Below are 15,845 nucleotides of genomic sequence, written 5' to 3' on the forward strand. Positions count from 1 at the left end.
CGTGTCTGTATGTAATGCATTTCAGCTGCTGATTGTTTGAGCTATATAAGCAGAAAGGGAGATACGCTGTTAGCTCCCTACCTCCCGCTGTTCTCTCACAGTGATGTTTCGTTTCAGCATTCTCTCCGAGGAAGAGAGAGAAAGAGGAGCCATGTTTATTTTATACCGTTTGTACTGTTATGTTTAATTTCATTACACTAAATAAGGATTAGATGTTACACCTCAAGGCTAGCGCTTCTATTTTGGACTCTGCTGGTCATGTGCTCATGTCCCAGGACAGTATGAGTCGCATCAGCGTGACGGGAGACCGGAGTGAAGAATCCCGGGCGACACTGCATTGGGGAAAGGCACAAGGCCTCAGAGTTATCTCCCAACAGGAAACACCCCTTTTTGACACCCCAGTGTGCTGATGTTGGTTAGCATAGGCATTTCTGAGCAAGATGGACCAATGGGGGTGGTATGATACTAACCTGCCTTGTAGAGTTGTTGTAGGGATTACTGAGGTGTAGGGACATATTTTCCACCTTACACCATCTTCCCCACTGTGGTAAGATGTATCATATTTCTGTTTAAATTATAGTCATTATTTCTAATAATAATAATAATAAAAATTCTTTATATCCCGCCCTCCCCAGCCGAAGCCGGGCTCAGGGCGGCTAACAACAATCAAATAATCCAACATTCTAAAAACATTTCATTATAAAAATTAATTAAAATCAAATTGATGGCGGGTAAAAGATTGGAACGTCATCAAAAATAAAGAGATGTTAGACCTAGAGGGGTTTAACTTAAGATTTGGTTGGCACGCCTATCTATGGCGAGACAAGGGAAGGGTCCATAAAGGTTTTTCTAACCATATCTTCAGAGGGCCACTACTGGAAGTCTGGGAAAGGAATAAAAAATTGCTGGAGCAGAAAACACCCTGGTGGCTATCACCAATTGATATTTTAACAATTAAAAAATCAAACCTTGAGGGGGAACAATGGACATATGAGGACCTACTAACCAAAACAGAATCCGGGTGGAGGATTAGACCATATGAAGAAATAAAAAATAAGTTGACTGGTTGGATTCAATATCATCAAATAAATTCAATGTGGACGGAAGATAAAAAGATTGGAATAAGTGAGAAAAAATCCAGATTCCAGATTGAAATAATAGAAAGTAAAACAAAATTACTATAAAAAATGTACAACCAGTTGCTTGAGTGGGACACCAAGGACGAGGAAGTAAAGGAGGTGATGGCGAAGTGGGCGGTAGATCTAGGGTACAATATAGAATTTGATAAATGGAAGGCTTTATGGCGTAAAGATATGAATTATTCAGCATGCACGACACTCAAGGAAAATATGTACAAGATGATGTACAGATGGTACATAACGCCGATAAAATTGCATAAAATTTATAGAACAGGTGATAAATTGTGTTGGAAATGTAAGAACAAGGAGAGCGAATTCTTCCACATGTGGTGGACGTGCGAGATTCTCAAGAAATTCTGGGAATCTATTTATAATGAATTAAAAAAAATTCTTAAATATACGTTCGTCAAAAAGCCTGAAGCCTTCCTGCTGGGGATAATTGGCAAGGATATTAAAGAAGAAGATAGGACCTTTCTTCAATATGCAACAGCGGCCGCTAGAACCCTCATAGCACAGTACTGGAAAACACCAAAAATCCCAACATTAAAGGAGTGGCAATTTAAATTATTGGACTATTTAGAATTGGCAAAATTGACACAGAAAATAAGAAATCAAAAACGTACAAAATTTAGTAATGAATGGGATAAATTTAGAACATATATGGAAACAGAGACAAGGGGAAAATCAAAATGTTAATCAGAAATATATATGTATCAAAAAAAAAAATCACAGTAGGCATGAGATAACGCTTACTACGTTATAAATTTCATTTTGGAATAGATACAGCAGATAGATAACTAAGATAACATTATCTGAAATCGAGATAAAGGGAAGTCGATCAATGTTGTTGTAAAATTAATGTTAAGTTGTGTTGTTTATGTAGTATGTATTGTATGTTTTTCTTTTTCTTTTTTTTCTTTTTTATGTTTGTTTTATTTATCTTTGTCTTTTGTATGTCTGCGAAATATATTTATGCAAAACTTAATAAAAATATATTAAAAAATAAATAAAAATCAAATCAAATTGATGGCAACCGTTAAGCAAAATTCTGTGCAGATTGCCAGAGGAGGGAGTCAGGCTGCGCCCTGACCAAAGGCCTGGTGGAACAGCTCTGTCTTGCAGGCCCTGCAGAAAGATGTCAAGTCCGGCAGGGCCCTAGTCTTGTGACAGAGCGTTCCACCAGATTGGAGCCGCAGCCGAGAAAGCCCTGGCTCTAGTTGAGGCCAGCCTAACCTCTCTGTGGCCTGGGACCTTCAGGATGTTTTTATTTGCAGACCATAAGTTCCTCTGTGGGACATACCAGGAGAGGCGGTCCCGTAGGTATGGGGGTCCTAGGCCGTATAGGGCTTTAAAGGTTAAAACCAGCACCTTAAACCTGATCCTGTACTCCACCGGGAGCCAGTGCAGCTGGTATAGCACCGGGGGAATGTGATCTCGCAGCAAAGACCCCATAAGGAGTCTTGCCATGGCATTCTGCACCCGCTGGAGTTTCTGGGTCAGTCTCAAGGGCAGCCCCATGTAGAGCGAGTTACAATAATCCAGTCTGGAGGTGGATTATTGCTTCTGCACATATAATGTGTGTGTGCACATTTTATGCAAAGGTGTGACCTCCTTTGCCCTCTCTCTGGGCATTGTGCTAAGGTTATCTTATGCTAAGATAATGTCGGTGAAAAGTTTTGAATAAGTGATAAGTAATGTTAACTGATATTATATCCATGCACAGCTGAGCTTCCAGTCCTTTGTTGCGAGTGGTAATTACATGACCTTGCATATGCATGGCAACAACTCAAGCCCGGTCTTCTTTCTGCTGTACCTAGGAACTTGAAGAGGTGATGTCACAAATCAAGGACATCTCTGTCGTGGTGGGAATTGATAACAACCGATACAACCCTGACCCTCACCGGATCGTGGAGGATGTGAGAGCTCAGTATGAAGACCTGGCTATCAGGAGCTGGGAAGAATTAGAGGCACTCACACGAAGCAAGGTACACACCTGCTTGCCAATGAGAACTGCCCCCAAGCCCTTGATGGTGACACCAGTCCTAATGGAAAGACACAGCAAAGGTGGAGGGCTTAAAATGCCAGAGCTGCTCAAAGAGAGAATGCAGAAATGGATGGGTGAAGAACTTAATATGAACCAACCTGATCTGCACCTCCCAGACTAATGTGTGGAGATGGGATAGTCTACTAATACATACATATCTGATGTAGACCAGAGAGTGGGGGATTTTGGTCTAATTCCCACAGAATGGTTATCTGTTCTGAAATATTAATCCACAGAGGAGTTTGCTGGATGCTTTACAGCTGGCCTGACTATATTTCTCCCAATAGTTCTCTCTTCGTAAAACATACATATATAGTATGTTTCTTTAAAGCCTGGAAAAGTAGCATGAATTTAGGCTGTGTTGAATCACAACCCGAATAGACCATGGACAGGGCTATTCTTTTAGTATATGCAATTAGGAAAATGACAGCTGCTTGATTTCCACCATGGCACTGCATAGCTTGCAAAAATATACAGATAGGACAAGTAGCAACAACAGATAAATGGAAAGGGGTAGACCTGATTCATCCTTGGTGGGCAGAATTGATTGTCATCTCCCAGTGATGGGGAGGAAGTAAAGAGACCTCAGGAATTTGGCATGAATGGCGATACCCAGATCAAGCAAGCTGAAGCAGCAAGGAAAGGGGAAGAAAATAAGGATGAATAATGGGAAAGGGGATGTACAAGAAGAAGAAAACAGATTTATCATTCAGTTCGGAAGGATTAGATGCTCCCACTTTGGTCAAAAGGGTAATTCTATATGTGTGTGCTAATCCCCAGGGCTCAAGAGTTCTTAGAAAGGAAGGAAGTTTTACACAGAAAGTCCCAGCGGTAATGAGTACAATCATTGTTGCAGGTTTTCTCAGAAAGGTGTCGTGTTTATGGCCCCTCCATCCCTTGATCCTCTTACTTGGTGCCCATGCGTTGCTTTGTTAAGAGGAGGGTAATATATTTTCATTTTCTCCTCCAGCTGAATGAAAGAGAAGTGCTGTCTGCTAAGTATGGTGACCATCTCCTCCAAGACCGGAGGGTGATTGCTGAGTTAAACATACAAATCCAGAAAATGAGGTCCTGCATTGTGTCCTTGAAAAGCCAAGTAAGATGTGGCTGGTGGGAGGTGGGAAAACAAGAATGAGAGGGGGGAAACTCAAGACATATGTCAAATCAAGATTTCACATAGATGTTGTACATACACACAATGTAAAAGTGCATGCTTTTTGCTATTCTAATATTATATTCTAATTAGGTGTATATATGGCTGTAGCACTGTGGGTTAAACCACAGAGCCTAGGACTTGCTGATCAGAAGGTCGGCGGTTCGAATCCCCGCGACGGGGTGAGCTCCCGTTGCTCAGTCCCTGCTCCTGCCAACCTAGCAATTCATCAAAGTGCAAGTAGATAAATAGGTACCACTCCAGCGGGAAGGTAAATGGCATTTCCGTGCACTGCTCTGGTTCGCCAGAAGCGGCTTAGTCATGCTGGCCACATGACCCGGAAGCTGTATACCGGCTCCCTTGGCCAATAAAGCGAGATGAGCGCCACAACCCCAGAGTCGGTCACGACTGGACCTAATGGTCAGGGGTCCCTTTACCTTTACCTATGGCTGCAGTGCTTGACCTGTCCACATTCATGATGAAATTAATGCAATAGGAACAGCTGAATGTTACAGCAACTATGAAGAAAGACAGCAGGCAAAACAGGGGTGTGGTCTTGGCGGTATTCATCCTAGAGGGGCCATAGCTTAGAGCACATCTTTTACATACAGAATGTCCCTGGTTCAATCCAAGGTTTCTCAAAAACTGAGCCAAGGATGAGGAATTGTGATCTTCCTGGTGTTGTTGGCCAAGAACTCCTACCGTCCCTTGACCATTGGCCTTGACGGCTAGGGATGATGGGAGTTGAAATCCAACAGTATCTGGATTCTCTGGCTTAAACATTATTCCCCATTCCTGGCCTTAACTAACTAATACACTACAGCAGGACCGGCCTGCCCCTGAGGTAGACCAAGGCAGTTCCCATGGGCTATGGAATCCAAAGGGGAGGCACCCCTGCAGGCATCTCACCTACCTCTACCACTGCCAGAGAAGCAAGGAGAAGCAGTGGTGGTTCTTGCAAGATCTCACTGCTACTTCTCCCGAGGTGGGGGACACCTCCCGCCCCCACTGCCGCAAGGGGAAGCAGCTGTGGCTTCCAGGTTCCAGCAAGATATTGTGGGCTTCTTGCAAGATCTTGATGAAAGCCACAGCTGTGTGACCCCAGGAAGTGAAGCTTTGGTGGGAGAAGGGATAGTGGCAATTGTGTTTTCACCTTCCTGGTTGCCTCAGGTGGTGAAACAGGACGGGACACCCCTGCACTACAGGAATGTGGGGATTTTGTCTCATAGGGAAAGTGTGGTGTGGAGGAACATTAGTAAAATTAGTTACAATAGGATCAAAGGACAGCATTTTGCCTTCTATATTTTGTTAACCTAGTTCGCATATCTGATTTATTGAAAGCAGGCTCTTCCTGACGATCCATTTATTCAGCATTCTGATCTGCATGCACAAAGTTTACACAGTGGTTAGACTATATTCAGTCTTTATTAAGCATTCTTTCTAATTAGTTTGCAGGGCAATTACACGCTTATGAGGATTCACCCTGCATTTGCCTTAATTTTCTTGTTTACACTTCTTCCTGTGAGTCATTCCTTCACCTCACACATTTCAATGCATCTCTCCATTGCTTTCCAACCTTATTAAACTCTGAAGTTTTTCCAAAGTGGCAGTCTGGAGGGACCCAGAGCCTGACAAATTTGTTATTGTTAATAAATGAAATTATATATGGGTGTCTCCAGACTGCCTCTCTATTGCTGGAGGGATTCAAGTGCATACTTGAAATTTAGGTTTGTGCAATTAAGGTAGATTCAAGCGCTCTGTCTCCCTGGTGCAACAAATTCACTGAAAACAACCAGGAATGATTTTGCCGTTAGGAAAGCAGCAGGAGAAAAACATTGAAAAGTGTGGTATGAATGCATCATTAACAGGATGGCATGCAAACAAACCTTCACACAAATGAGGATGAATGCTCAATAAAGTCTAGCTATAGTCTAACCTCCACAGAAGCTCTGAGCAAGCAAACCAGGATGAATGCTGAATGAACAGTTTATCTGGAACTCAATACTGTTGCTTTTCCAGCATGGTTTGGGAGTGGTTGTTCTCAAATTTCACAGCATGATTTGTTACTGACAGAATGCTTCAAGTGGTAGAGCAGACTGGTAAGTCCATCTCTTCCCACCCTCCTCGATCTCTCCATCCCTCTCACGGGAAGTGTTGTAACTTCAGACCCTAGTCTTGCAAGGGACCTAACACCAGTGTGGTGTAGTGGTTAAGAGCGGTAGTCTCGTAATCTGGGGAACCGGGTTCGAGTCTCCACTCCTCCACATGCAGCTGCTGGGTGACCTTGGGCCAGTCACACTTCTTTGAAGTCTCTCAGCCCCACTCACCTCACAGAGTGTTTGTTGTGGGGGAGGAAGGGAAAGGAGAATGTTAGCCACTTTGAGACTCCTTAAAGGGAGTGAAAGGTGGGATATCAAATCCAAACTCTTCTTCTACTTCCCCCGGGAGTGCCCATCTCCAGAGAGAACATACCTGTGAGTGACCCATTCAGCATTTCACTTGGTCAAATGGAAGGCAGTGAGCAAGAGGAGAGCATGGAGAACTCCCAAGCCATGTGCCCTCATTCATCACCTGCCATGTTGCCTTCTGTTTATTCTAGTGCCTGCGTCTCGAGGAAAACATCAAAGAGGTTGGAGCGCAAGGTGAATCTGCACTCAATGATGCCAAAGCCAAACTGGCTAAGTTGGAGGAGGCTCTTCACAATGCCAGGCAGGACTTGGCTCAGCTTGTCAGGGAGTATCAAGAGCTGATGAATATCAAGCTGGCCCTGGACATAGAGATTCTTACCTACCGGAAGCTGATGGAAGGGGAAGAAATCAGGTATGTAAACTGATTGGAAGCCACTATGTGTGTCATTTGAATAGAGGCCAGAGCTGAAAATCATTTCTGTTCAAAATTCTCCTCTGGGAACTTTGAGACTGAATGTCCTGCAGATAGTATTTGTATATTCAGCTGTTTGACATCTTATGACATTTCATGCTTGATGTTTTTCAAGCAGGGAAACAATCAAGAAATGTCTACAGCTGTACTCCCGGGAAAGTGCAGGAAGGTTCTGTGCTTTCCTTGACCTGGAGTTTTTGCCTAGGGATGGCATTCAGAGTTGGCCCATTGAAATGAAAAAAGCATGACTAAGTTCATTCCCTTAATTTCAGTGGGTAAAGCTTAATTAAATGCCACCCGGCCACCCCTAAAGAGCTAAGGGACTTAGATAATAGGTTCCAGTTTCTGGCACATGACAGACATCCTGGTCTGAGATCCAGCAATGCTGGGCTACTTACCTAAACTCATACCTCTGAAAAAGTACAGTGGTGCCCCGCAAGACGAATGCCTCGCAAGACAAAAAACCCTCTAGACGAAAGGGTTTTCCGTTTTTCGAGGCGCTTCGCAAGACGAATTTCCCTATGGGCTTGCTTCGCAAGACGAAAACGTATTGCAAGTCTTGCGAGTTTTTTCCCTTCCCCCCCTTTTGCTAAGCCGCTAATAGCTGCTAAGCCGCTAATAGCCGCTAAGCCGCTAATAGCGCTAATCCGCTAAGCCACTAATAGGGATGCTTCGCAAGACGAAAAAACCGCAAGACGAAGAGACTCGCAGAACGAATTATTTTCATCTTGCGAGGCACCACTGTATGTTGTAAAACATCAAACCAAATACAAGGCCTGGTTCAGAGATTAATTCCAACACACAGAGAAGAAATGCATTAACCATATGGAGGGATGCGTATCTTTGCTGCAGGGCACTGGAGCTGTGCTGATGCCCCCAACCCTGATATTATATCTCTTCCTTACTCAACTTCCAAGTGTCAAGATGAAGCCTACATGCATAGACCTTTACCTGGCTTGGAACCCTGATTGAACAGGCTTCACCTATCAGATATCCTTGCTCAAATGCATGAACACTGGGGGCTCAGTGATGGCACTGGATGACCTTAAGGGAAGGCCAACTTTGCAGCCCAGCTTTGCAGCCCTTGTACACCTGAAGCCCCTTCACATGAGTAACATATGAAACAAGCTTCTAAGTGTTTGGATCTCTGATGGTTCCTAATCCACCAGCATTCTACACATGTAGCAATGATGACTCCTATTCACATCCCAGGCTTTTTAACCAAACTGTTGAACTCTACTTCTTTAGATGTTTTTCTTCTTCTGTAGCTTACCTCATTACCTTTTCCCTTCACAGCATGGAGTCCCCACAGCCTGCTGTCATTAGCAGAATCTACTCCATGCCAAAGCACTGTAAGTTTATTTTTGTTGTTGTTTGATTGATTATCAGCTATGCTCATTATTCTGAAGAGCATCCTACATTTGACCAAGTCTTTCTAAAAGCTGAAAAGGAGATTGAGCTAAGAAGCAGCAGCAAGAAGGACTTTGGGCACCTGCCCAAGGTCCAGGTCTTTGCAGGAGGCCCACTATTAGCACCTAAGGCATTCAGGCCCTGTTGCTCCTCCCGCTCGCTGTCACTGCTTGTTTACCTGCCCTCTAGATGCATGCAATTATTGACAAGACAGAGCAGATAGAGCAGCGCCCTCCAGTTGCCTTGCTCTCTCCACCTGAGTGGGTGATTAGACTGGGCCCAAATGGAAAAAGAACAGCAGTTAAGAAAGTGGGGACAGTAACAAGGAGGTGGTAAGCCCACTCAGGGAGGTCCTACTAAGGTCTTCTTGCCCAAGCACCCTCCCCCCCCCCAAAATAAAAACCCTGGAGCCAGCACTAGAGGGATGCTTTAGACTCAAATACATAAGTGGAATGTCCTTCAAAATGAGAAACACTACAGTAAAAGTGCGGGGACGTAGGTTGTGCTGTGGTCTAAACCACTGAGCCTTGGGCTTGCCGATCAAAAGGTTGGCGGTTCAATTTCCCGTGACGGGGTGAGCTCCCGTTGATCAGTCCCTGCTCCTGCCAACCTAGCAGTTTGAAAGCACGCCAAAATGTGCAAGTAGATAAATAGGTACCGCTCCGGCGGGAAGGTAAACGGCGTTTCCATGTGCTGCTCTGGTGTCGGTGTTCCATTGCACCAGAAGTGGCTTAGTCCTGCTGGCCACATGACCCGGAAAAACTGCCTGTGGAGCAGACAAACTCTGGCTCCCTCGGCTTGTAAAGCAAGATGAGCACCGCACCTCCAGAGTTGTTCGTGACTGGACTTAACTGTCAGGGGTCCCTTTACCTTTACAGTAAAAGTATAAGAGAAACCTCCCAAAACTGCAACTCTCTGTTTTTTCTTCACAGCTTCATCAAACACCAACATCACAACCACCTCACATGCGGCAAGCATAGCAAATGAAGTTTCAACAGATAACATGAACCGTAGCAGAAGCAGTTTGGAAAGTGGACTTTCTAGAAGTCACAGTGGTGGAAGCAGAGGGTTTTCCAATGATGATTTCTCTAGAAGCCATAGCAATAGAAGTGGAGGTCCTTCAGAGGGTATCTCAGAGGCTTCAAGAAGTCATAGCAGTATCCGCAAAGGTACCTTGGAGAGTAGTACTTCTAGAAGCAATAGCAGAAGTGGAAATTTTGCAGACATTGAAGACACCATGAATAGCAGTGTTTCTAGAAGTCAAGGTCATGGAAGTGGGAGTTATAGAAGTCACAGTAACAGGAGTGGAGATAACCTAGAAGGCAACCTCTCTAGAAGCCAAAGTAACAGAAGTGTTGGTTTGACTGACAGTGTATTCGCTAGAACCAACAGTGGCGCAAGTGAAAGTGTACAAGCGGGCAACTATTCTAGAAGCCAAAGCAGCAGAAGTGGAGACTTAGCAGATAAAGTTTTTGCTAGAACTCATAGTGGTGAGAGTGAAGGTGTCTCAGGGGGCAGCCTTTCTAGAAGCTATAGTGGTACCAGTGCATCCTATGTGGAAGGTGGCCTTTCTAGAAGCGAAAGTAATGAAAATGAAATCCATGGAAACTATGGAAGTGAAGCATGTGTTGAGCCTAGTGTTTACAGAATGAACAGTGCTGAAGACGGTGGGGTCGCAGTGGGTGGCATATCTAGAAGCAATAGTAGGGCAAGCAGCTATGTCTCAGGTGGTAGCCATTCTAGAATCCAGAATGATAGTAGCCATGGAAATGAAGGGTATGCTGAGCGTATTGTTTCTAGAACCAACAGTGCTGAAGATGGTGGAGTCCCAGTGGGTGGCATATCTAGAAACAATAGCAGGGCAAGCAGCTATGCCTCTGGTGGTAGCCCTTCTAGAAACGAGAGTGATGTTAGCCATGGAAGTGAAGGGTATGCTGAGCCTACTGTTTCTAGAACCAACAGTGCTGAAGATGGTGGAGTCCCAGTGGGTGGCACATCTAGAAGCAATAGCAGGGCAAGCAGCTATGCCTCTGGTGGTAGCCTTTCTAGAAACGAGACTGATGTTAGCCATGAAAATGAAGGGTATGCCGAGCCTATTGTTTCTAGAACCAACAGTGCTGAAGATGGTGGAGTCCCAGTGGGTGGCATATCTAGAAACAATAGCAGGGCAAGCAGCTATGCCTCTGGTGGTAGCCCTTCTAGAAACGAGAGTGATGTTAGCCATGGAAGTGAAGGGTATGCTGAGCCTACTGTTTCTAGAACCAACAGTGCTGAAGATGGTGGAGTCCCAGTGGGTGGCACATCTAGAAGCAATAGCAGGGCAAGCAGCTATGCCTCTGGTGGTAGCCTTTCTAGAAACGAGACTGATGTTAGCCATGAAAATGAAGGGTATGCCGAGCCTATTGTTTCTAGAACCAACAGTGCTGAAGATGGTGGAGTCCCAGTGGGTGGCATATCTAGAAACAATAGCAGGGCAAGCAGCTATGCCTCTGGTGGTAGCCTTTCTAGAAACGAGAGTGATGTTAGCCATGGAAGTGAAGGATATGCTGAGCCTACTGTTTCTAGAACCAACAGTGCTGAAGATAGTGGAGTCCCGGTGGGTAGCATATCTAGAAGTCATAGTGGGGCAAGCAGCTACATCTCGGTTAACAGCCCTTCTAGAAGCTACAGTGATGAAAAGGAAGCCCATGACAGCGAAGGCTCTGCTGAGTCTGCGGTTTCCAGAACCAACAGCGCTGAAGATGGTGGCGTTCCAGTTGGTGGAGTTTCTAGAAGCAGCAGCAAGGCCAGCAGAGATGGTTCACAGGGTGGTTCTTTTAGAAGCAGAAGTGGAGGCTTTGCAGACACTGTCTTTACTAGAGCCCGCACTGAAGGTACACAAGAGGGCAACCTTTCTAGATGCTCCAGTGGTACTAATGCAAACTTTATAGAAAGTAGTGCTTCTAGAAGTCATAGTAGTGGAGGCAGAGGCACCTCAGAGGGTAGTCTTTCCAGAAGCCAAAGCAGCAACAGTGGAAGATTTGTAGGTGGTGGCCTTTCAAGAGACCACAGCAGTGAAAGCAAAGAAAGTCATAGTGATAGAAGTGGAAGGTTGGTAGATGATCACAGTTATAGTGAGGCCCATAACATTATCTTAGAGTCTGGTCTTTGTAGAAGTACAGAAGCCAAAGGTGATAGTTTTGCTAGAAGTCACAGCGGCGAGAGTGGAAGCCCTGTGGAGACATCTACTCCTATTTGGATTCACAGAAGAAGTGGAGATGCTATAGAGCCAAGCTTTTCTAGAAGCCACAGTGGAGAAAGTGGGAGCTTTAAACCAGCTGATTTTTATAGAAGCTCCAGTGAAGTTAGCAGAGGTGCCTCAGAGGCTAGTCTATCTAGAAGCAGCAGCAAGGAAACTGAAAATATCCCAGAGGGCACAGTTTCTAGAAGCTACAGCTATAGATGTGCAGTTATTTCACCCCCTAATTTGTCTAGAACTGAAAGCGAAGATGCTCCAGAAAGCAGTCTGTCTCGAAGCCACAGCTCTGAAAAAGAAAATGTGCCAGAAGTTGGTCTCTCTAGAAGCTACAGCGGCAGAAGTGAAGAGGCCCTAGTAGATAACCTGTGCATAAGCCACAGTGGTGGACATGAAGGCTTCCCAGAGAGTGGACCTTTGGTGGAGAGAGGCCTTTCCAGATCCCAGAGTGATGAGCCAGCAATTGGAATCCCTGTCTGTATGGTCTATGAATTTAGCACTGATGAGCACCACCACCTTCCAGCTGGTGAAATATGCTACTATGTTGAGTCTGGCTCTATGGAGTAAGTTTCCCAGGAGCACATGACTGGGATCCAGATGCCTTCTTTTAGAAGCCTCATTCCATCCATTGACTCATGGTCCACAGATGGAAATCCACATTAAGCCTTAAATTACTGAGGTTAACAGTTGGAAATCAGACTCCTACAGGTGGCAACGAAACCTTTCTTGTCTCTTAGGGTTTGTGGGGGTCAAGTTCACAGAGTACTATTCTCTGTGGTGAGGGAAAACTAGTATTGGAGTTATAATACTAGCATTACCTATTGGAAGAACCTAGAAGCCAACAGAATAGTCTTTTGACTTGTATTATAAAAAGTGCCCTTTCCACCTTCTTTCTTTTACTTATACTCGAAAAAATTAATATGTAGATTAAATTATTTCTGGGCTTTTTGAAATACAAGTGGTGCTCAGCAAGGGATATTTTGTGTGTGAAGTGCAGCCAGTGGGGACATTTCACTTCTCCTCTTCTGGCTGCTTTTAGGGACACCATTAGGCTCTGGCAAACTAAAAGATGTATCTCACAAGTCAGGTCATGGTTGGGCCTCGTCTTGCCAAAACTGTGTTAAACACTTGCTTTTTTAATAGGCCCATGTTACACACTTCATCTATTTCAGCTGTCTACAGTTTTTTGCATGTGAGCTATTCCACGACTCTTGCATACAGATACATAAGCACATGTCACATGGGGTCTTAATTTGTCCCCATCTGGACAAGACCCAGTCTATAACGGATGTAGAATTTAGTTCTTCCATCCCAGTTCTTCAGAGTACCTGCCAGTTGCATGAGACAATAGCACAAACTCTTATTCCCTTATGCTCCTGAAGCAGAATGTGAGCATATACATTCTCCAGGTTAGATGCCATGAAACTCCTGGTGCAAAATAGATGCAAAATGATGCAAAATTGGTGTTTGTAACCATACTACCATTAGGAATACAGTGGTACCTCTGGTTACAAACTTAATTAGCTCCAGAGGTCCGTTCTTAACCTGAAACTGTTCTTAACCTGAGGTACCACTTTTGCTAATGGGGCCTCCAGTTGCTGCCTCACTGCCGGCACGCGATTTCTGTTCTCACCCTGGGGCAGAGTTCTTAACCCGAGGTACTACTTCCAGGTTAGCGGAGTCTGTAGCCCAAGGTGTTTGTAACCCGAGGTACCACTGTAGCTGGTAATGAATTGTTCATTTGTATTTGCTTTGAGAGAGCACCATAAGAGCCAGACAAAAAGAAAGTGAAGCAAAGCAAAGTAGGTGCACCTCAGTGGTTTTTAGCATACATTCTGGGCCAACTGCCTACCCAAACATAGTCACATGCTATCATTTTGAGGATTCGGGGAACAATGGAGTAGGTAGGTGGGCAGAACTTTGCATGTCTATATGAGCTTAGATAGGTGTTGGTGTAATGACTATAGATAGGTGTTGGTGTAGTGTTTCTTTTCTGTATCAGCAAGTTGTAGAGCTGAACATGTGTACTCAGATCCAGGGACTGTGGAGTCCAGTGATTAGAGACTGAGCAATTAACTTAAGCCTCATTGTGTACTTCAGCTGCCCTGTTGCTACAATGGCACCATTCCATTGCCCCTCTATTTCTGCTTATGGTTTAGACAAGGTGATGGAAGCTGATCATAACTAAGCCTGGAATCCTGTGCAACCTTACCTAGCAGTAAGACCCAGTGGGACTTACTCATGAGTAGGCATGCATAGGATTGCACTTGCAAATAGAGAAGAATATATTCTTTTTTAAGGAAGAAAAAACCCAAACAAATTAAAAACAATATGCACATGATAGTTAAGCCTAGTTGGTCAAGGAGGAAAATATCTAGGCAGTGATTACTAACTCAGAAGAGTAATGCCAAGAAAACTGAGAACAATGTGGAAAGTTACAAGGGAGAGAGAGAGAGAGAGAGAGAGAGAGAGAGAGAGAGAGAGAGAGAGAAGGCAGGGGACTGACTGTGGAATGTGAAGTGAGGATTGTCTCCAAAGAAAGAGAAAATGGGACCTTTCAAGTTTGCCTTGATCACAGGTCAAGGACGTGAGCCTTGAATTGTATTGGCCTATTTCTCAGGTGAGGGTTTTGCTGCAGGTGTACATATTGCATATGGAAGTCAGTTGTTAAAGTAAAAGACAAATAGCAGATCTGAGGTTAGGTGCTATTCTCGTAGGATATTTATTAGTATTTGCTGAGATGATACCATTAGCATTACTCATATATTTGTATAACTTATTTTGGTTCTTCTTAACTTAATGTTTAGTTTTTCCTTTGTTTGCAACTAAATATATAACCTATAGGGGAGCATTTCTACACATTGGGGTCAAACTTTGCCATCAACCTGCACTCCTGCAACCTTATTGGTACTGGATCTTGATAGGCTTTGTGCCACAGCCCATAATGGGAATATATAGGTGAACAGGCCAATGAGACCACAATTGATTTTCCCCAATGGAAAATTTCTAGGTCAATGAAGACACCAATCTTACGCCATGTTGCGGAAGGGAAACATAGTTAATACATTCGTTGCATATTTTCTGCTCTAAGAGGAGTTGGATAAATGCAACAGCTTACTAAAAAGAGGATGTTGACCTCCAGTGCTTGGCAGTTTTTAAAGCACACGGGGGAGTTCAAATTTCACAGCCACTGACCCGTGCAGTGAAATCTGTTCATCTACAGCCAGATTGGGGTTTATCAAAATTTTATGTTCGAGAACCATCACAATGGCAACTTAAAGCAGATGAGATTTCCGATTCTTTGCCCATTGTTCTCACTTGCATAAATTTCTGTGGGCAAGGTATTAGTTACTTGGGAAGCCTGGTCCATAAGGTTGCATGATGCTGTTGAAGAAAAGATCCTCTTTGTTTATTTCTGTTGCATTGTATTAAAACATGGCTGTGTTAATAAAAGTACTGAGCTATTTAAAAACAAAGTATGAGAAGTGTCATTCATTCCTCAAAAAATACCTGATTCCTATACCAAACATCTGCTCTTACATTTTAGCAGCAAAATTCCAGGCCCACTGACTGCTCCATAGAACCCACACTTTGGATATCTAAAGCGAGTTATCATTAAGCTTTTATGTTCAGCTCACAAAGTACTTCAGCACTACCTAATACAAAAGATCCTTGTGTGTTGGGTTTGCCAAATATCCCCTTTTTAATTTTTTAAAGAAAAAAACAGATACTTTAAAATTAGGGAGGGTCATATAAAGTGTGTGTGTGTTCCACGGAAGACAATATACAATGTTTTTGCATAAGACTCTGAAAAGATCACATGCCTACTTCTCTGGAAGGAACTAATATCAGTTACTGAGGCTCATGACCCTCACCTACTTGAATTATATTTATTACTCTATTTATTGCAATCAAATATCTCAACACCATATAAAGTCCACATAAAAGTCCTAGCTTCCTAGCCAGTTGTCGAAGGGTGAAAGC

The 15,845-nt window shown here is 43.9% G+C and overlaps 1 protein-coding gene across 1 annotated transcript in view; it reads left to right on the plus strand.

Annotated features, from left to right (window-relative positions):
* The window catches only part of LOC309331770 (uncharacterized protein), a 54,799-nt gene extending 39,462 nt beyond the window's left edge, over positions 1–15,337 (plus strand). The window contains exons 5-9 of the mRNA XM_081844285.1: positions 2,957–3,124; positions 4,154–4,279; positions 6,936–7,156; positions 8,513–8,568; positions 9,559–15,337. Of these exons, the coding sequence (XP_081700411.1) occupies positions 2,957–3,124; positions 4,154–4,279; positions 6,936–7,156; positions 8,513–8,568; positions 9,559–12,428 (3,441 nt within the window). The 3' untranslated portion in view covers positions 12,429–15,337. The remainder of the gene's footprint in view (positions 1–2,956; positions 3,125–4,153; positions 4,280–6,935; positions 7,157–8,512; positions 8,569–9,558) is intronic.
* The last annotated feature ends 508 nt before the right edge of the window (positions 15,338–15,845 follow it).

The sequence above is a fragment of the Podarcis erhardii genome (assembly GCF_964252035.2).
Source record: "Podarcis erhardii genome assembly, chromosome: 2".
NCBI classification, from domain to species: Eukaryota; Metazoa; Chordata; class Lepidosauria; order Squamata; family Lacertidae; genus Podarcis; species Podarcis erhardii.